The sequence below is a fragment of the Phaethon lepturus genome, unplaced genomic scaffold (genome assembly GCF_000687285.1).
Source record: "Phaethon lepturus isolate BGI_N335 unplaced genomic scaffold, ASM68728v1 scaffold5547, whole genome shotgun sequence".
Lineage (NCBI taxonomy): Eukaryota > Metazoa > Chordata > Aves > Phaethontiformes > Phaethontidae > Phaethon > Phaethon lepturus.
The window spans coordinates 108,869-131,606 of NW_010552425.1; the positions used below are offsets into that span (position 1 = coordinate 108,869).

A 22,738-nucleotide genomic window follows, 5' to 3' on the forward strand; every position below is an offset into this window, starting at 1 on the left:
TTAACAGTACGGTAAGGAAGAATAAAAGGTTTTCAAATGAGAGACAGAAAGGGGAATGTAAAAGTAACAGCGTCACAACTGAGATATGTACATGTTTTAGTGATTTGGAGTGGATAATGCACAATTGAATACAAATATGAAGATACATATATATACACACACATACATGCACATACATGAACACAAACACATAGCAGAAAAAAAGACAGATATTCCAGATTTACCCTAGAACAGATCCTCTGTGGTTTAATGTCAACATCATCTAGAAGGATATAATTTGATGCTTTTCTTTAATTTGACAACTTGATAATTCCACTTGCTTTTCAATAAAAAAAAAATCTCACTTACCTACACACACACGACCATCAACTCCAACAGCCAAGCCAGGTGGACACTCACACCGAAAGGATCCTTCAGTATTTATGCAAAGACCATTCATGCAAATTCCTGATGTCTGACATTCATCAATATCTATCAGGAGGCAACAGAATTCAACAATCTCAAGTGTTTTTAAGCAAAATTACAATTAATATTTTTAGGCCATTACCAAATAACTTAATGAGAGCAGATGAATCACCACATGTTCTTGCTTTGTTTTTAATAAAAATCTCATCTTGTAATTACACTAAATAATCCAAACTCCACCTGCACATTAAAAAACAACAATAACAACAACAACAAACAACAACAACAACAACAGAAGTAGTATAGGATGAGAAGCTCTTCAGATTCTATATTAATCAAAATTAATGATAAATTTTCCCTTTTGTCCATCCCATGATACTGTAATTTTGCTTTAAAGTGTGGTTAAGGAAGCACTAACCACAAATATCCATATGGTTATAAGTTTTAATTTCAAAGAACTTTTCAGTAGTCATCAGTTTTCATCTAAGTCAACAGCCCAGCTGCATGTACATTAAGAAAACCACAATTAATAGAAATGGTTCCATTTCAAATCAGAAAACTAGCAATTCAGATTATTTTGCACTTACTAGAAATCACTGAAGCCCAAATCTACTTCTACTGGCAGCAACAGGCATCTTCCATTAGTTTACTTAAACTGAAGCTAAATCAGACTCTAGTCTTAAAATGTTTAATATAAGTTTTCAATGACCTCACTTTAAAATGTTTGCAATGCTGTGTGGCAAATACAATGTCTTAAGCGTTATGCACTCCAAATTGCTAGAATAACGATGTGGAAAACACACTTGTGTGTGTTCATCCATGTAAAATCTTTTAAACTTCCCATATTGCTGATCACTTTACCACTTCATGAAAGGCCTGCATGTTTTGCTGCATTTACAGTGCTCCAAGACTTACCAAAAGTTAATTTATAGTCTGTTGTAGCCTTCATAATACTATTAAATAATTCAGTTATTTCCTTCTGTAAGTAAAGACCTATTTCTATTCCAGACAGCTTAAGAAATCTACTAGAGTGAGTTAGTAAGGTGTTAGTATGGTATTAAATCCATGTGACAAGACGGCCATTCTTGCATGAATGAATGGACCGGAAAAGCCATTTTCAATCAAGACTGTCTTAATGTGTTACCCCTCCATTCTACCTACCAGTACAGTAACGCCCATTTGGAGCCAGAACAAATCCTGGTTTGCAAATGCATTTAAAACTCCCATCTTCATTTATGCACATCCCATTTAAACACATGTTTGTAGTGGTACACTCATCATGGTCTGCAAAATATTGCAAAGAGAACTTACAGTTCCTCACTTTCCAGAAGATGACACAGTAAAAATAAACAATCAGGACTGATGTGACATATTCCTTCACTTGAAGATTAAATTCTACTTGTAGTTCTGATGAAGTATCTGAAGAGTTTTCACTCTATAGACAAAGCAGCAATTTTTTTTCCTGTTGTGATCAGTTACTTTGTATGTTTCAGCAGACTGTGTATGGAAGAACAGGGTGTGTCTGTCTTTCTTACATGAAAGGATAAAAAGCTTCAATCACCTGAGAGAATTAAAAGCTTGTTGTTTATCTAGGAAGTTTTTTTGACACAGTATAGATAAAATTAAAACCAATTATCTCTTCAACAGTGCTGATATATAGAGCACTTGCTATGAAGCATTAGGGGAAAATGTTATTCCTAGCACTGAGTTACCTGGGACTCTTGAGAAAAATGTAGCTTCAAAAATAAAAATTACCTCAAGTTTTCTTTGAAATCATGCAGTTCTGTACAGTAACTACTTGAATGCAGGGGCACCTCAAGTTGTACCTTATTTCAAAAAAAGTAATCCTTAATGATCCTTAAGTAGTATGTACTTAATATATACTCCGTAGTATGAAGTACAATTTCTACAATCACCAAGCCTGCCTCGTTATTTAGAAAAGTTCTTACCCACGCAGTTTTTTCCATCTGTAGTCAGTTCAAACCCAGCATTGCAAATACACTGGAAACTTCCATCAGTGTTTACACACCGGCCATTTTTACAAAGAACACCATTCTGGATGCACTCATCTATATCTAAGGAAAAAACAAACAAACAAAACCCCCCAAAATCAGAAAATTACTGTAAGATAAAAAATAACAATTATTGCTTTGAAACATAGTGGTATGTTATTTAAATATTACTTAGAATTTTTTTTCCAAAGATGGTTAAGAATTTATTCTCATTGCATCAGAGAGAGGAAAAACATTATTTTATAGACTTGTATAATAAATGCTACAATGCTACATTTTGTGGTCCTCAGCAATTACTTTATGAATACACTTAAGAACCTACTCTCACATTCATCTGCATACATACATAAATATGCACCTGTCGTACTAATAGTCTATTTCCTGATTTTTTTTGTAGAACTCCCGGATGGGGAATTCCCTAGCCAAGTGACAGATATTGCAGAATAATGGATAAACGTTAAAAGACAACAACAGAAGCAATGGAATGGTAGACCAGAACTAGAGCTCAAAATAATATAACTATTGCAATTTACTGAAATCGCATTGCAAACTATTTTTTGAACTCCAGTGGCACCTGAATTAAGGGGCTAGAACATCTGCAATGTCAGTAGACATGAAACAAATTTTCTTACCGATGCAAGCTTGCTTGGTAGGAGTTCTCTGGAAACCTGCATGGCACTTGCAATAATAGGAACCAGGTGTGTTGACACAGTCTCCGTTAGAGCATGGGTTTGATGTGCATTCGTCAACATCTGTTGGCAGCACAGAGGAGCATTAGTGACTTCACAATGTATACAACATTGTTTTCAAGTCTAGAAGTTTCTAAGTGAAAAAGAAGGTAACTAACAGTCAAATGCTAAATACGAAAACTTGTTCTTGGTACAAAATCATTACTTTCCTAAGAACACAGAGCTGTTCTTAGTCCAACTAGGCAGACATTTTTAGGAAGTGAAATGCTACTACATCATTTAAACACTCTTGAAAGACAAAAGAAAAATTATGTGTGAGGATTTTGAGACATGGGATCTGACAGTTGCCTAGTGAAAGTGAACTCAACATAGTATCATTTAACCATTCATTCTTCTTTAGAATAAAACCAATAGAAATCAAAATCGGCATTTTAGAATCAGAGCAAATCATGGCATGCAAAAACTGCCATTAAATTACAGCTTTATTGGAGAAATGTGAGGAGGGGCTACACACCAGCAGGAGGGATTCCTAATGAGACCACAGTCTGTGCACCACATCTCAATTATTTATGCCCCACTGCATCTTCAACCCCAGTCTTTGCATTTGAATAGACTTAATCTAGCCCTTCTCTAAAATGTACCCCACTCTCCTTTCCAAAGTTTTTTGGTATTACAGGTGCAACCAAACACACTTTAACCACTTTATGTCTTAGGTATCTGCTCAGAAATGTCTCTCATTTGATACAGGGCTCTGAAAACTTTAACTCCTGTCAAGAACTCTTCCCAAATTTGATCCCCAGTGGTTACCAATGAGTCAGATGTGCATTTGGTATTCCCAGTTCTAAAATAACATTGACTGTTCCCCTCCCATTATGCTCCTCTAAACCCTACCAGGATCCTTGCCCTCTGTGATCCAGGAAGCAGAATGAGTTCATCCCTCTGGTCCAGCAGGCAGGACTGCTGGCTCAATCTCTCCTGCAGCTACCAGAGGACACCTGAGCAGCTCGTCTCTGCTACAGCTAAATTCACAGGTTACAAACTGAATGGATTCCTTGATGAAATCCCACTTTCTTCACCAAGCACCTTTGCTAATTTGACTTTTTTCCCTTCAGCTATGCATTCCATTTCACTTATAGGTCTGAAATTACTCATCCCTTCATTTAGGTAGGGTTTAACACCACAAAGCCAATGCTGATCTGTGAGGGTTTTTGGTATCTGGCTGTAAGCTGCCATAGCAAGGCTAGAGCTTAAGTAAAGCCAATGCTGATCAGTCTCAGTAATGATAATTTTCCCATACATTTTGCAGGGTACACTACCAGAAATATCAGGGAAAAGCCCAGGGTAATTTTGCTCATCATTTGTACTCACCCTTTATCAGGCCTAGTTCTAGAACTCAGTTCATTACATCTTGAAAATAATGGACTGGAATGAGAAATTAAGCTTATAGGAACATTTCTATGTTAAATGAATGTGTACTTCTAGAGAGTATTGTGCCATGAATGACTTGATTCTAAAAAATGGCAAAGGGTTAATATGTTCTAATTTAGCCATAAACAAGACCATACATTTCACACAATTTGTTGTGTTAATGCATACAGAGTTAAAAACAGTATCATCAACATACATATCAAAGAGATCTGGGTTTACCCAAATCACAGGTTTAATGAGCTGGTTTACGGCACTCTTGGTGCCTAGATAGAATCAGACCGTTTTGGGTAAACAATTAAATGAACAAAGGCAAAGCAAATGGAAGAATCAAATACCTCCTCTCATGCATATTTAGCTCATTCACATTTGCATAGCAGCTGACAGCACCACTCCAGTAAACCCACAAGAATGAAGCAAGATAAAGAAAAGAGAAATTCAGCGTGTTAAATACAATGAAGAAACCACTAACGGTATCTTTATGCTGCAGTAGACTTCTACATAATTATAGTAGTTTCCTGCTCTCATGCTTCTCTGTGGTCTGTGGCTGTTGGGATGCTCTTTCTCTTGAGTGCCAGATTGGGAATTTTTTCCTCAGTACTCAGTTGATACAGGGGGTCAAGGAGGATTACACATAATTCCTTCAGAACAAAGTCCTCAGCTACCAACAAAATGTCAACTCTGAATCACATTTTCACATGCACGTTTTCTCAAATGCGTTAATTCAAATGACTTTGCTGTATATTTATCATGCTTCAGTATAGAAAAGGACAGGGGCAACTTAAAAATTCTAGATATGGCACTCATCTATTTTGTTTAGTTTTCCTACAAAGAATGACATTTGTGACTTTATTACAGGCTTCAACCTGCTTCATCTGTTAAAGAAAACATGTTCATGCTAGAAATGGATCTCACTGTAAACTAACTTATAAATTGTACTGCAGGAATGTTGTGTTCCTCTATGAAATAACTGATTTAAGCTTAGAAAATCCTTCCAAAGCCATGTGCATCAGATGATTTCCACATAAAATATGCGTCTTAAGATGTCCTTATTTTTATAAGCTCTTGAGACAGAGGGAAATGGCAAATATATGTTAATATAAAGGAGTTGCTGGCTTTGAGTTTGCATTGCAAGCATGCATATTCCAGCCGTATAAACAGGAAACATCTGAGACAGAGATGTTTAACCCATTTATTCTATCTCCCAGCACACCCCTCTTCAGTGTCAAATACTTCTCTTTCACCACTTACATCACACTTATCTCCACTTTTCAGTGCTTCATCTGTAACACTTGTCAGAAATTCACTACACACAGTATGGAATCTGTGTCTAGTACCATCAGACTTACTGTGATGAGTCTGAAGACGTATTACAAAATTTAGAATATGGAGATTTGTATTCACAGAACAACTAAAATTCAACACAGCACAGCTATAGGCTTGCTGCCACTTTCAAAGTCTCTGCAGTTTTATCCAGAGCTTTTATAAACAGAATTAAATAAGAAAAGGTAATACTATTACAGCTGTCTATCAGTTTGGGGAAAGAGACTGGCCATTCTGTGTCAGACCACTTAGGACACTTACAGTCCTTGAACCATCAGGCATGTTCCATCATGAGAGCAGCATAATACAAGTTTAGGTCAGAGAGCAGTATGTAATACCATTCTTTTTTTATTTGGCAGGATAATTTTGAAATAAGACTATTCTTTAGCTCTACACAAAAATATCCAATGATTTCTCACTTCCAAATTTACAGCCAGAGAGATAGCGCAGTATGGAAGCAGTGTTCATTTATATACCATTAACCTCATCCCATGCAGTGAAATGTAACTGTTCCCAATACCTCAAGACTATTCTTTCAGTGACGAGAAGAGTATCCCAGTCAGATTTAAGCAAGCCTTTAATTTCATTTAATATGTATCAGTACATAGAGAAATTTCATGCAGTTAAGTTCCTGCCTACATTTCCAAGACAACATTCTGTGTGATTTATAGCAACTACCATTCACAAATCACTGAATCAGTTTGGCACTTAAGATACTCTGGCTACTTCTTTCTAATATAATTAGGAAGTAACAGGGAAACAAAACTGTGTTATCAAAGATAAATATTCATGAAGTATGCTCTCTTATAAAAAGTCTTCTGAATACAAGCAGCTACTCAAAAGGCAAATTACTGAAGTGTCAAAATACTTCGTAATGACTGATTTGCTTCACACAGAAAAATATAGGCAAAATGACACTTAAAACCTCCTAGAAGCCATTATTGAAGGTTTTTTCCCTGCTTTCAATCTAGGACATTACTGTAGCTGGCACAGCATCTTCTGCTTTTGTTAAACCAGCTGAAATTTTTCTTTTGATCCCAGTGCATCCAAAATTGTCTCAGTTTTCACACTACCATTTCATGCTGGTGTGTGCATTACAAAGTCAAAACTAAGTTCCTTAAGTGAATACACCTTTTTCCTGGGCATATAACTGTGTGTTAGACAATTAGACCGGTCAACAATTTTTTTTCCATTCACCTATCAGTCTAGTCTCATAGTTTTCAGGCACCTTAACCACAAACTGAAAATCAAATACAACTTCACTATTATCCCAAGCCTGGAGTGGAAGGTGAATGGCAAGGTTGGTGGCCTACAGGGCGACCCCACAGAAGAGAAAGGGACAGAGTGCCAGCCAGCTGTTAAAAACACATTATATCCTTTTGTCAATCAATTTCAGCACTCAGATGTGTCAAACTGGTGTTCACTAACAGCAGAAGTCTAAAAGGTCATCCAAGCTCAGGTGAGGCATTTGGATTATCTACTTACCTTAAACTTCCTAGTATGATTAATTCCTAGTATTTAATCTGGAGCTACCTCTTATTTAGGAGTTAACCTTACCATCTGCATCAAGATTTGCTTTGGTTTGACTTTATTTTCCACAATTCATTTTGTCCTAGACATTTACATATGCCACATTATCAACATATGCATTTGATTAATAATCAAATGCTTCTAATAGTATCAAACCATACTAATTTTTACCTCAGCACTGCCATTTACTTTCCATGCTTTGCAAATTGAAAAAAGGGCTTTGTGAGTTTAACATGATATGAGCATTCAACTCTCATATGCTCATATCAAATTTCATATTGCCTCAGTCTTCACTAGCAGTGTCTCTTCCCACATCTCTCGAGTGGATGGCCTGCAAGACGGGGATTTACTCCCAGTGTAAGAGAAGATCAGGTTCGAGACCACCTGAGGAACCTGAACATGCACAAGTCCATAGGACCTGACAAGATGGGACTTTGCATGTCCAGAGAAGGGCAGTGAAGCTGGTGAAAGGTCTAGAGCACAGGTCTGAAGAGGAGCAGCTGAGGGAACTGGGGTTGTTCAGTCTGGAGAAGAGGAGGCTGAGGGGAGACCTTATCGCTCTCTACAACTACCTGGAAGGGGGCTGTGGCAATGTGGGTGTTGGTCTCTTCTCCCAACTAATTCGCAATAGGGTGAGAGGAAATGGTCTCAACTTGTGCCAGGCGAGGTTTAGACTAGATATTAGGAAAAAATTCTTTTCTGAGAGAGTGGTCAAACATTGGAACAGGCTGCCCAGGGTGGAGTCACCTTCACTGGAAGTGTTCAAAAAACGAGTAGACGTGGCACTTCAGGACATGGTTTAGTGGGCATGGTGGTGTTGGGTTGATGGTTGGACTTGATGATCTTAAAGGTCTTTTCCAACTTTAATGATTCTGTAATTCTGAGATGACTCCCAGCATCCTGAGGGAATTGGCTGATGTAATTGCCAAGTCACTCTCCATGACATTTGAAAAGTCATGGCAGTCAGGTGAAGTCCCAGGTGACTGGAAAAGGGAAATATTCCACCCATTTTTAAAAAAGGGTACCAAGGAAGACCCTGGGAACTACTGACACATCAGCCTCACCTCTGTACCTGGGAAGATCAGGGAACAGATTCTCCTAGAAGCTATGCTAAGGCACATAAGGAGGACAGGGAGGTGATTAGAGACAGCAATGGCTTCACCAAGGGCAAGTCCTGCCTGACCAATCCAGGGGCCTCCCTTCTATGATGGAGTGACCACATCAGTGGACAAGAGAAGAGCTATAGATGTCATCTATCTGGACTTCTGTAAGGCCTTTAACATGGTCACCCACAACATCCTTTTCTCTAAACTGGAGAGAGATGGATTTGATGGATCGACTTTTCGGTGGATGAAGAACTGGTTGGATGGTCACACTCAGAGGGTTGTGGTCAACGGTCAACGGCTAATGTCCAGGTGGAGATCGGTGATGAGCAGTGTCCCTCAGGGGCCTGTATTGCAATCAATACTCTTTAATATCTTCATCAATGGCACAGACAAGAGGATCAAGTGCACCCTCATCAAGTTTGCAGATGACACCAAACTGATTGATGCAGTTGACATGACACACCTGAGGGATGCGTTGTCATCCAGAAGGACCTGGACAAGCTCAAGGAATAGGTCCGTGTAAACCTCATGAGGTTCAACAAGGCCAAGTGCAGGGTCCTGCACCTGGGTTACGGCAACCCCCGATATCAATACAGGCTGGGGGAGTAAGTGGTCGAGAGCAGCCCTGCCGAGAAGGACTAGGGGGGACTGGGGAAAGCCAGACATGAGCCAGCAATGCGCGCTCACAGACCAGAAGGCCAGCTGCATCCTGGGCTGCATCCAAAGAAGCATGGCCAGCAGGTTGAGGGAGGGGATTCTGCCCCTCTACTCCACTCTGGTGAGACCCCACCTGCAGTACTGCATCCAGCTCTGGAGCCCTCAGCACAGGAAAGACATGGACCTGGTGGAGCAGGTCCAGAGCAGGGCCACAAAAATTATGAGAGGGATAGAACACCTCTCCTGTGAAGAAAGGCTGAGAGAGTTGGGGTTGTTGATTCTGGAAAGGGAAGGCTTCAGGGAGACCTTATTGCAGCCTTCCAGTACTTAAAGGGAGCCTATAGGAAAGAAGGGGACAGACTTTTTAGGAGGGCCTCTCATGACAGAACAAGGGGTAATGATTTTAAACAAAAAGAGAGGAGATTTAGACTAGAGAGAAGGAAGAAATATTTTACAATGAGGGTGGTGAAACACTGGCACAGGTTGCCTAGAGAAGTGGCAGATGGTTTGCAGGATCATTTTTTACAGCTATGTGCTCTTCCAGTATATTTCTTCATGTAGAATAATTCTTCATAAGCATGAGCAAGCAGTTATCATAATCATGCTCTATCACGATGTTATATATCACTGCTTTTTAATGACTCGAACACAGGCTGGTTGCCTCAAAATGTACAGTTTAGAAAGATCTTTCTCTTTTTTCAGTTGCTAGCTTCGGAACAACCATATATATTGAAATTTTTATCATTACTCATCTTTATTTCTTCACCTGAATTTAGAAAGCAAAAATAATAAAAATGTTATAAATACTATCAAATAGATAACAAACATCTGTGTGCTTCAGATGGTATTTCCAATTTGCCCCCCAAGTAACAAAGAATATGAGTACAAGCTGAGAACTAGATTTCATCAAGAAACATTAGTTCAGTATGCCACCTTTCAGAAGATGCTCAGCATGTTTCAAAACAGTTCCTCAAGAGTCAAGGTCCACCACAGTTGAAAACATTATTGATTTCAGCAATGCAGAATTTAGTACTGAGAACAAAAGTACCAGGGTTCTCCATGCACTGTAAAGAAAGAATAGCTATGCAAGACAGATTTATAGTAAAACTCCCACTCCCCACTTAGAATGCACTTACAGCTCCTGAGGCCCAAGGATGCAGCAAGAGACTAAGTCTCTTGAATTGCCCAGCCAGAGATGAGAGGTACCGAAAACTCTCAGGCAAGCAAAAAAAGCTGAAAATGCTTGATATGCTATATCATAGAGGACGACTTGGAAGAAGAACTGTAACAGTCTTCAAGTACAGAAAAGTGCAATGAGAAAGGTGCTGAACTGCTTTCCTTAAATACTGTGGATAAGACAAGAAACAATGAGATGAAATTTTTTGCAAACTAGTGTTTAAATTAGTTTAGACATTCTGAAAACTTTCTCGAAGTTTGACTATTGGAGCACTGCAACTGCCTGGGGAAGTGGTGTAATCTCCATCAATCAACATTTCTTAAGAAGAGGGTGTACAAACAGTTGTTCAGGAACAACGTAGCTATACCTGACCTCTCTGGTGCAAGAGAATCGCCTAGCTAGCTAAGTGGACTCACAAACATTCAGGTCCAGTGTATCAAGTAGATTTGAGAATGTAAAAGAGAGAGTTTAAACATGGTACACATGGACACCAAAGGAAAAGTACTATTCAACAGTTCTTGTATTTCATTTTTGCAGAAGGCAGGGTGCCAAGGCAGACAGGTCCTCATACTCGTTTTGCAATTCAAAGAATTTCCAACTCAGAGATGCAGTGCTCCCAGCTCAGCTTCTCATTGATACCCACTCTGCTGCATGTATGTCAGTATCTGCCTGTACTATTCTCACTTGCATAACAAACTGCAGAGTCTTGGATTAGAAGATTTTTTTAGGGATTCATGTAGCTGCAATTTTCTGTGTTCCTTTGCTTCTATATTTTCCTCTAATCCACAGGCATGCTAGAAATTGATTCTAAAATCACAGTTTTGGTGAGAAAAGCATATCACTAACAAGCTCTTGTATAGTTTTTTTTATGCACAGATCTCAAATCACTTTTATAAAGTATCAGTAAGCAAATATTCAATCAGAAATATAACCAGACCCTTCTATTTAGGTTCTTGTAAGTTTACTAAGCTGTATCCTGCATTACATACAGGGCTCTTCTCCACACAACTACCCCACAAGAACCCCCAAATTTTGTGTTTTCCCTGAAATACCTGTTGAGCCTTTGACACGGCAAGAATGAAGCCCACAATAATTGAACAAAAGTGCAGAATCCCGAATTCACTATAAAAAGTCAGCATTTGATATTTTCATATGAAATGCAAATATAACCAAAACTTAATTAATGCATTTTTTAAATGTCTGGATATCTTTCAAACTGTCATCCATCCTTACAAGTAGGTAAAACATAAATTCTACCCTTCGTTACCTTGAACATAACTTGACACTAACTCCTGAGGCAAAAATGGAGCTATGCGAGCATAACAAAATAGAACATGGAACAGAGCTTACTTTACTGAATGTGAAGACATAAATTTGCAATACCCATCAAGTACAGGAATAGTCAATACCAATATTTGCTGTTAAAGATTTCTTGGGTTCTTTACGGAAATGGCTAACTGTCATGAAGATGTTAAATTATTCTAATGTAAGTAATATCATGGTCTTTGCACTCTCTTTCACAAGAGCAATAATATTAAAATTAATATGTATGTGGGGGAAAAGGTTTTTTTCTAAAAAACAGATTCAAAGCAGAAAAATATCAGCATTTTAAAAGTGAATAATCTATTTTAGAAATGTGCACTTACCAATACAATCCCCATTTGCATCCTGCTTATATCCCATGTTGCACTCACATCGGTAACTAGAAAGGGTTGGTATACAACGTCCATTTAAACAAAGGTTGGGATGGTGCTTGCAGATGTCTATTGTCTGATTGAGTATTGCTAATAAAAAAGATAGAACATGAGACAGATATTCATATTTTCAAATAGAAGTAAATATGAAGATTCTACTTGGCTTCAGAAAGTATATCATCAGGTGCATAAATATATCTATCAAGTCAAGTATTTTTTCTAAGCACTATCTTTTGACACGACAGTAAACTAAGAAAAACAAGTAGCTCTCAGAAATGAAAAACACATTAGACAAACAGTCTTAATTATGATTTAGCATTTATGTATATAGCCTGGTAAGATTGTCAGTGGTCTCGTGAATAAACCACGATTTGTGTGAAAGTTGCAGCAGTCTGCTCCTATATGTTTACTATTCTTCATGTACCTGTCTTAATAATATTCCTTGCATTTTATTAACTTTATGGTTCTGATCCTAGAGATGTGCTTATGCATGCTATAAGCAACTTTACATATATGAGACTTTTCTCTGAATATTAATAATCTTGGCCTTTCAGTCAAGGGCAGTGTTCCTGCAGAATAGGTAAAAGAAACTAGGAAACTAGGAAAAAGAACAGTTTATTTTAAACCCTGGTGGTTTTTTGAAAACATTTAGAAGTTTTGAGTTTTATGAGTGGTGACCAAGACAGATCAGCAAGGACAGCACAGGCTCAAGGACTCAATAACTGAAGTGAAGAAAAAAATCTCTACATCTGAACTCTTATTAAAAAAAAAGGCTCCTGAACTTCCTAATGCATCAGCTGAGGTGTCTTAAATGTGCTTGAATACAAAGGCTCTTTTATGTGTTAAGAGCACCGTATCATTTCCAGACTAAAAACTAAGCAGAAAAAAAGGAAAAAAACAGAAGGAATAAAAAAAAAAAAAAGAGAGAGGAACAAGTCACAACAATGCAAGTACTTACTTAGCCCTGTAATTATTGGGCCATTTCCAGTGGGACTTTGACCACCTGTCCCTACCCCTGCTCCGCCTACACCTGGGGAGAAACCATTGCTTCCAGGGATGGGAATGAATCCTGCTCCACCTGGACCGTAGCCATTGCCATTGCCACTGGGAAGAAACCCGTTTCCTCCTGTCCCACCACCTCTGGAACCACCTCCAGCAGTAGCACCATCCACACAAAGTCTGCGGTGTTCCTCTATTAAAAAAACAAAGGAACACACAGAGAAGCATAAAGTAAATCAACCCTTCAGAGTCAGCTTATAAGGAAGATACAGATCTTTGTATGCTACAAAAAACAGAGCACCAAATCCTCGTTTCTTTGATGCGATGTGTTCCCTCTCCCACTCCTAATTTCAGGCAGCTGCCATGACTGTGACAGGTGTTATTTAAGGACGGACACTAAAAATAATATAAGGAAATACTGTAATTTACAACTATTTGTTGAAACCTTTTTGTTGATGTGTTGCCAGCAGCACTGTAATTCCCTGGTCCCTCAGAGATCGTGATACAGATAAACTGAAAATACGTTTCACTAGGGATGTGGACTATTGTTCCGTGAGCAGAGTTGAAAGAATAAATGAAATACTGACAGATTTTTAGTTCAAAGTAACGAAAAACTTAATGTAACAAGAGAGCAGCTGTTCCTTTAAATCAAAATGAACTATGGACCCTCAGAGTCATTTCCTCTTTGAGCTTGACCACAAAATCTTTCCCATTTCCCAAGAACTATTTCCAAAGTCAACAAAAGGACATTGAAGAAACTAGTCCCAAACAATCATGGATGAGAAAAAAATGGTTCACAGATGGTAACATCAGTATTAAAAACATAAGAACGAATAATAATGTAATTCCTGACTTTCTTTCTCCATTTAGTTTACATTTTAGAACAGTTTAAAACATTCCAGTGACCTCCACCCCAACGAGAATGAACAGCAACAAGTAGAAAACAAACCAACCAACAAGCCACTTACCAGTTCCTCTGACAGGACACATGTCTGGGACAGACTCGGTGGCCCAGCACCGACCGGACTCACAGCAGCACTGCCTTTTGGTGAACCTACCAGGAAGCTCCTGTGCACAGCGGCCATTCACTACGTTGGAGAAACATATACTTGCTCTCTGATCTGGAAGTTAATTTGAAAAGAAAACCAAAAATAGTAACATGAACTCTCAAAATTACTTTCCCCTTATTCAATTCATATAAGGATTAAAATGTTTAAAAACTTCTATTGGAAAAAAAAATACAAAAAACAAACACCAAAATATCCCAAAACACGCCCAATAATTATCTGAGGTGATCAGCACCAATACATTCCACATTTGGTTTTCTGCTGTATCACATATTTGCAGTGACACTAGTCTTGTATTAATCCAACATGCAATCTTAAAGTCTGCTCAAACTAGCAGCAAATATGGATGATACAAAAGATACAAAGCAATACAAATAGAAACTAGATACAAATATATAAAAAGCCTATTATGGCAAAAATCAAAACATTTCACGTAACAACTGCAACACCAGTAAATTAATTTAATAAATTTTTCCTTGGTGTAGATGTATGCAATTGAAGAAATGCTTTCCAATCTGTTCTGCTCAGTAGACTGAATGTACATTATTTTTAGTAGTGCCATGTGAAAACTACTCTATATAAATATGAGTGTTGATTATATTCTAGTTCCTTCAAGGACACATTCCAGATCTGTTACTGTCACACTCCTGAATGCTGACTAGGAAAAAAGCTCAAACAATTTGGAAGACATGGTACTAATTACAATAACTGAGCACATCCTGCTGTTTTGGTTAAAGGTAATATTTATCTTAAACTGGGAAGAATAAAATTTCTATTAATATGGATTTCATGTTCTTCACTTTTCTCCTAAGTAAAGGAGAAATTACGTTTCTGAAGTATAGAAATTATACTCCAATACTATAAAAATTTGAGAGCACAAGAACTTTCAGACACATGTTCATTTAAGGGAAGGAGACTGTAACATATGGGTCTGCTTTAGTGGACTAGGGCATGTGATTTCTGTCCAATTGGTTTTGGGAGCTGACTTTAGAAACCAGATTGTAAAATATGCCAAAATCCATAGAAATTTTGATCGTATTGGAAATCATAGGTTCTCAGTATTCCTGAGGCTAGCCACAAATACTTTTAAACTTGGGCACTCCTCAGACGAACCTGGATAACAAAAGCTGGCTACAGTGTGCAAAAAATTATCCATGTCAAATCGCATGTAGGTCTTGTGTTGCCACTGGCTTACTTCATCTATCTGTAATTCAGAAATACCTTCAGAATTTCCATCCCTTTCCCAACATGAACAACAAAGTGTTTTGAGATGTTTGAAATGGCAGATGACCCATTCCTGGAAACATTCAAGATCAGGCTGGGCAGGGCCCTAAGCAATCTGATCTAGTTAAAGATGCCCCTGTTCATTGCACGGGGCTTCGACGAGATGACCTTTAAAGGTCCCTTCCAACGCAATCTACTCTATGATTCCATGAAAAAAGAAGCACCACACGAGATCTAGAAAGGACACTATTATTAGCAATTGTTGATGTTTTTTTTATGCATGGTACGCAGTATTTTTAGTTAATTCATCAGAATGTTTTATATATAGTTGACATATGCAGCTGTATAGAAGAAATTGCCACATGTGAAAATAAGCATACATCTTTTTTACAATACTGAAACAGGTTTTAAATAAATTGTCCTGTAAAAGCTGCAATCTATTGAAATCTAATATTTGGTTTGTTTTATTACCAGTTACAGCCAAATTAGTGGCACCTCAGCATACACTATTTAATGACCTCTGAGTTTATATATGTGTCTTACAGTGGTCTCTAAAGGTTAAATTAACAGATGCGAAATGGAATTTGAAATACCAAGTAAGGATAAATGTTTGTTCCTTTAGAACCAAAGAGAGCTTAGCTTTTGGTTTCATCAGATGCAGGTTAGAGAAACAAATATAATTAATATTGCCTATGGGAGCCTAGACAACAGAGAGATATTAACTGTTTTTTTGCTAAGAAACTCCTGCCTGAGATCTGGATCTCTCAGGCTACAGTCCCTCTCAGTCGACACAGAGGGATCTGCTATATACATAAAGATGGCTGCAGTGGCAATCATCATTAGAGGAAGACCGTATGAATTTTTAGTGGCTGGATCACAGGTAGTAGAGTTAGCATATAGTGAGGTCCTGGGACAGGGGGGTAGTGCTAGATGGTTGGGACAGATGTTCTGCTGCTGTATATAAATTGCCTTACTAGCCTTAAAAGCTCTAAAAGCCTACAGGGAGGAACACCTACCAATGCAGCGGGAGCCATCACTGGATGTGACATAACCGCGTGGGCAGATGCAGAAATAACTTCCCACAGTGTTAGAGCATTCACCACCTTCACAGATTCCTGGGATGATGCTGCATTCATCAACATCTATCCAAAAAGGAAAGACATAGGATAATTAGCAGAACATACTGTATTAAAAAGAGGGAAAGAGAGCTTTTCTGAAATGAAGTTGTTATTCAACTCAGATTGAATAACGTATTGCTGGTATTGCATAGTGCAAGTAATTTTGTTTGCCACCTAATGCAGGCTTTCTTTATACATTCAAAGGGTGCACCACTTCACATTGCAGAGTACATGACAGCAGTTTGGGATTTCTTCTGAATGATACACACTGACTGCCATCTCTAAGGAAGCACACAACAGATACAATGCAACACCAAAATACACATTCTGCTTTTGAGCAGAAGGAAGGGAGGATGGTACAGCAGCTACGCATGACAGCTCTGGGCTTCTGTGACCACAGAAATATTGCTCACCAGATCTGACTGCTTTCTGGCCTTATAATAACTCCAACTGTGAGCAAGAATTTTGTCCAAGCTCTTCAAATGCAACCAAATGTTGCAATCTTACTTTTCTTCTGATATTTTTAATCCATTCAAAAGTTTCTGCTAACAAAAAGCAGTGATCTTACCTGAACAGTGAAACAATTTTGTATGTAAATACATACGAAGTGAGATGTCATCAAGTTGATGAATGAGCTGCTGTGTGTAACAAGGGGCTGCTAGGGCACTTGGCACCAGGACTGAGAGCACCGTGTGCTGTCCCAGCACAAACTGGAAGCAGAATGAGGAGCTGAGGCAATGAAAAGGAACAGGAGGAAGCAGTCTGACTGTATTGTTAGAGGTGTGAGGCACAGCAGAGCAAACAGGAATGGAAGAAATAGAAGTGGGAAGAAGAGCATGAGTGTAAAGACTACGTTTTGACCATTTATACAAATGATCCATTTTAAGTAACCACTTAATTCTAGCACTGTGACAATCTTTAGACATATGAATATTTTTAGGGTCATTTTAGTAATCCAGTTTTGCATTTAAGTGATCTCTGTATATTAGCTTTTTGAGTGGCTTTCAGTGAATGTGAACTGTGGCCCAGGTTTAACACGGGAGGCATTCTGCGAAAACATGGGAAAACATGGGCCAACTTTCTAAGTAGCTTGAGATGAGCTATGTTTTCCAGCTGGAATGATACGGTACCACAGGTTTTGCATGGCTTGATATCAAAGGTAGTCATAGGTACAAGACTTTGGCTTAATTTACTTGTAAAAATCTGGATGCATTAATTTAAATTAGCTTTCATACTGCGAAACAAAATTTAAACCAAAAAAATTAGACCGTTGAACCCAGACTTCCTCATGTCAAATAATGCAGAAGAAACATCAGAAAGAGCGTGTAACAGAAATTATCTTGTGATGACACTATGAATGTCTCCACATTCCTTGTAAGAAAGCTTTGAGACCCCACAGACCATTCCTTACACTTCTACACAGACCTATCATGTCCTTGGACCTGTCACTCCAGAAATTCTCTTGAGATGAATGACTACTTGAGAAATAAACTTTAGCAGGTGTTATTCCTTAGAAGACTTTCTGTGATGAATACTTTGCTCCTTCCCTTGCTACATTCTCCACACTGAAAACTCAAAGAAAAGGAAGAGTGCCAAAAATATCTGGCCTGCAAGGGACTAGATTAAAGAGGTAACTCCCTGCTGTGGGAAGGTCCACACATGAAGAACTCCCTTTAGATATGAATCTACAGAGGACATTCAAGTACTGAAAGGAAAATTAAGTTTTGCCACAACGCCACCAAGAATGTGAGAACTTTTCTTTGTAAAGTGAAGATACAAATAAAACAATTCCTCTCCCACTGGCATGTCATTTGGAGTGTCATTGTAAAAAAGACAATTTATCTCACAGGTAACATGTCTTCAAACTTCCTAGCTAGTCCATATATATACATGCATCCTGTGGCCTTTGTTGTTCATTTTACATTATGAAGCAGAATCAGAGGAAGTGAATATTTTGTCTTTTTAGTAAGGTTATTTAAGCATTTCAGAGAACACAAAAAGTTTAAGTTTTACATTAAAATAGTTACGAAACGATGACAACTATTGCCCACATTTTACACATCTGCTCAAGTATGTACAAAAGAAAGTGTCATTTTTGCTAAATGAAAACACTTCTAAGAAAAAATGCTTTAACTTAAGACTTCATAGTTACCCACTGCAGAGATTCCAGAATTCCAAATGATGGTATAAATCAAAACCAAGTAATTCCCCAGGAAATCTCTAAAATCTTGCATTAATTTACTATATTAAAGACAATATATATAACGTGGTGAACTGCGTACCATCTGATTTAATGCAATGAAATGAAACCATGTGTGTAAATCAAAACAGAGCCGGAACCAGCCACATGCCTTGTTGAGGTCTTTCATGCAGTACAGGTCTTTCACAATCCCTAAGTCTTTTGAACATGAATACTGTCTTCTGTATACCCACAGAGTCTGAAACATCATGTCAGAAAGACAGGGAAGATAACTGGACAAAATGAGGACTCTGCAGGAACAGCTTCTGCAAAGTGACACCTTCCTGATGGTAGAGTCACTGGATGTTCATGCAAGAAAACTCCCTTATTTTACTATCCCTTTAAGCACACCTTCGATCTCAAGGAAATACTACACTACACTTTTTCATCACTACTGTAGTGGTTCCAAAAGTAAATTTCAAGACTAGTTCTAAAGATCAGAGGCACCCAACTTTAATAAAGGTATCACCAACATGGTGATCACAATTTACCAGCAGGGAAATACTGTCTGAAGATGCAAATGCTGTACACAGGAACAGGATGGCACAAAGCTGGTAGCAACTGCCACCAGTGATATGTGAGCAAGTTAAAATTTAAGAATCCTTGTGCTAGGAACTAGTTACATAGCATTTTCAAAATATCTGGTTCATTCAGTCACTCTCTTAGAGAGTGGATCTTAAATCTTGTAGGTTTCATAGCATTTTGTTTTTTTTTAAACTGAGGTAGAACAGCAGCTACTACACACAAGAAAAAAGCCCGTAAGAAAAAAGAATCTATAAAAATCTGACTACTAAAACCAGCAGTCTGAAAACTTTGAAAACTCGAAGTTTCCCCTTCATTTTCTCTCTGGCACTGGTAACCACTACTTTAAAGGCAATAATCTTAATTACAAGAACACAACACCTGCTCTTCCACCAAAGGAAACCAATTCCAAACTCATTGGGTGATACAGCACAAAGCCCACTGAGGTAATAAGTAAGTGGAGTTTCACAGAATCATAGAATCATTAAGGTTAGAAAAGACCTCTAAGATCGTTAACTCCAACTATCAACCCAACACCACTATGCCCACTAAACCATGCCCTGAAGTGCCACGTCTACACATTTTTTGAATGCCTCCACTGATGGTGACTCCACCACTTCCCTGGGCAGCCTGCTCCAAAGTTTGACCACTCTTTCAGTAAAGAAATTTTTCCTAATATCCAACCTAAACCTCCAACTGGCACAACTTGAGGACATTTCCTCTCATTCTATCGCTAGTTACTTGGGAGAAGAGACCAACACCCACCTCACCACAACCCCCTTTCAGGTAGTTGTACAGAGCAATAAGGTCTCCCCTCAGCCTCCTCTTCTCCAGACTAAACAATCCCAGTTCTCTCAGCTGTTCCTCATAAGACTTGTGCTCCAGACCCCTCACCAGCCTCATTGACCTTCTTTGGACACACTCCAGCAATTCAATGTCTTTCTTGTGGTGAGGGGCCCAAAACTGAACATAGTATTTTTGTAGCACTGGCAAGTGAAAGCCATAGGAAGGAAGTAGTTAGCCATTTCTGCAAAGCTGCAGGACATAGACCATCCTTCTCACCTGGCTACATGCACAAGAGTTTAACAGTCTAGGGCTCTTGCCCAAGAATGACAGGGAGCTGGGAAGGGAGGAAGTACCTTCCTGAAATATGGGCAGTGACCAGCATGGAAGGAAGAGTCCACAGTCTCCAGCCAAAGAGAAAAACATTTTTTTAACCAATTAACATGGAGAACCCTTGTGGAAGAATTATTTTTTTACAGGAGCAGTACCAAGTCAGTGGATTTTTTGTTTCACTAGTTTTTGAGCTAAATCTGTGTCTCTCCTTCCCCCTCCCTGGTTCTTGCACATGCAATTTTTTCAAGACGACCTCTGTTACCTCTGACTGGAAATTCTGAGACTTTACCTCAGGAAGAGTTATTTTTAGGATAGCTGTTTGAAACTCAATTTCCTCCCTTCCCCCCTCCAAAATACATAGATTAATGGTCCCGGGGAAAATGCTCCAAAGATAGTAAGAGGAGATGCAGTCTCAAGGGTGAAAAAGACTGCTGGTGTGAATGGCTGTGGTTCCAACATTGCACACGAAATGAGAAAGCCAGTCTCAATGTGAGAACCAATTTAAATGCATGGCATAAACTTTGCACGTGTGAGTATTAATAGGTGAGCTTCTGCCAAAAAAACCCAGCCTGGCTACCTGTCATCCAGAATTCATGACTTTTACTGCTACAGTAAGCAGGATTTTATGAATTACTGAGTTAAAAGTACCAGAAAAGAGGCTCTGAAAAAGGGTTCCCTGAAAATAGTTTTAGTCTATAGTAATACCTGGTACTATCAAATCTGAATAACACAGTGTAATGAAATTATACATTAAAGCAGGAAAACCAGAAATAGAACTGGTTTTTTTTTAAAAGGTTCTTTGCATTTTGATGCCACATTTTAAAAAATAAAAAAAAGCAGTTAGCCTGTGTCATATAGTCCTAGCCTTTTGATGACAATAGTATAGCAACGTATCTTTTTGGAAGAGCATCAGAGGCATCCTACCTCATAGAGTACCTTCGGTTATAAAGGGTGACTACATTTAGTCAAGGAGTATGACATGTTTCAATTTGAGAAGAGTAAGTGGAACACATTTATTAGATCCTTGAAGTACTAATAAGTAGTAATCTACCTCTTATGTAAATCAGCAAGCACAACTGTACGCTTATTTCTCCTCTCAGTTTATCTAATACATCTCTGAACAACGCATAAATGCAAGTTCCATTAATTCTGGAAGACAATATCCTAAAAATGAACAGAATTTCATTCATAAAAAGACAATGAAAACTCAATATATTGTAGATCAAAATTTTTAGGTCAAAAACCAGACGGGTTTGGTGTTAAGACATCATACCAGTGCGCCAGATTTCTGGAATTTGGTACAACCCCTGTAATGGCCTTTTCCAGATTTTTTTCTGCTCTGTGCCCATTCCTTAAATCCTTCTGTGACTTGTCCAGTAGTGGAAAGAGTTGTCCTACCTACTATAGAAGGTCTGTAAATCAGGAATATAGAAAAGCTTCTAAGTAAAATCAGTAACGTTGAACCCTGAGCTGGATTAATTTTATAGGTCATATTTTCCCAAATAGCCTAAGGTACCGAGTTACATCTCTACACATGAGGGCATACAATATACAATTTGTTCTCATGTGCTTTGGAAATCCTTTAAACACACTTCATTGATATACAATTTCCATTAATTTCTGAAAGGTCAGTGTCAATAAACTGTAATCTGAGGCTCAAAATAAATCTGGTAAGCTGAATATATCCCTTTTTACTGATTTTTTTCAAAAAAAAAAAAAAAAGAAACAGAGAAATAAAATGCAAGCAAATACCTAGCAAAGCCATGTATATTGCTTAGCATAGTTCTAGCAAATTCCATTATGGCACAAAAAGCGCAACGTGAACATTCCTACTTATTCTAACAATAGCTATTGTTTCCAGAAGGAACAACAGGAGAAAAAAACCCTAACCCACAAAACACATCTGGATGCTTAAGGGGAAAAGATATAGTAGGGAATCTCAAATCCCACCTTCTGAAGTAGAAAACTTGCTGTTAAATAAAGAAGGTCTGAACATTTAGTGTAAGATTCCAGCCTCTGTCTCTGAACACTGGAGCTGTGCCTGGTTACTGACTCCAATTTGGATTTTATCCATTGCAGCCAGCAAATAATATTTGATCTGGGTTTCCATACTTAAAGGGAGAGGAGTGAGCAGAATACTCCACGCTACATCACTGCTATATAATGTTTTAAATAAAAACGTCATTAAAACAATGCAGTTTCTGTTAAATAATTTCTGAGTACACACGTTCTAACTCACAGGAGACCAATTCCTTATATCCTTCCCAATGGCCCAATCCCTATATATAAACGATGTAACTTCACTCCAGTGACTAGTCCCACTAACTGGAAGTGTAACAGTTTGAAGGACTGGCTCTAGTTTTACCGTGTAAATCTCATACTGAGAGATTATGAACTCTCAAAGTTTTTACTAAAAAAAAAAAAAAAAAAAAAAA

At 38.2% G+C, this 22,738-nt stretch overlaps 1 protein-coding gene across 1 annotated transcript in view; it reads right to left on the bottom strand.

Moving 5' to 3' along the window:
- Positions 1-22,738, bottom strand: part of FBN2 (fibrillin 2) — a 122,383-nt gene that overhangs the window by 95,176 nt on the left and 4,469 nt on the right. The window contains exons 2-9 of the mRNA XM_010291203.1: positions 16,325-16,450; positions 13,986-14,138; positions 12,977-13,210; positions 11,971-12,108; positions 3,050-3,169; positions 2,355-2,480; positions 1,567-1,689; positions 349-471 (exon numbers count right to left, since the gene is read on the bottom strand). Of these exons, the coding sequence (XP_010289505.1) occupies positions 349-471; positions 1,567-1,689; positions 2,355-2,480; positions 3,050-3,169; positions 11,971-12,108; positions 12,977-13,210; positions 13,986-14,007 (886 nt within the window). The 5' untranslated portion in view covers positions 14,008-14,138; positions 16,325-16,450. The remainder of the gene's footprint in view (positions 1-348; positions 472-1,566; positions 1,690-2,354; positions 2,481-3,049; positions 3,170-11,970; positions 12,109-12,976; positions 13,211-13,985; positions 14,139-16,324; positions 16,451-22,738) is intronic.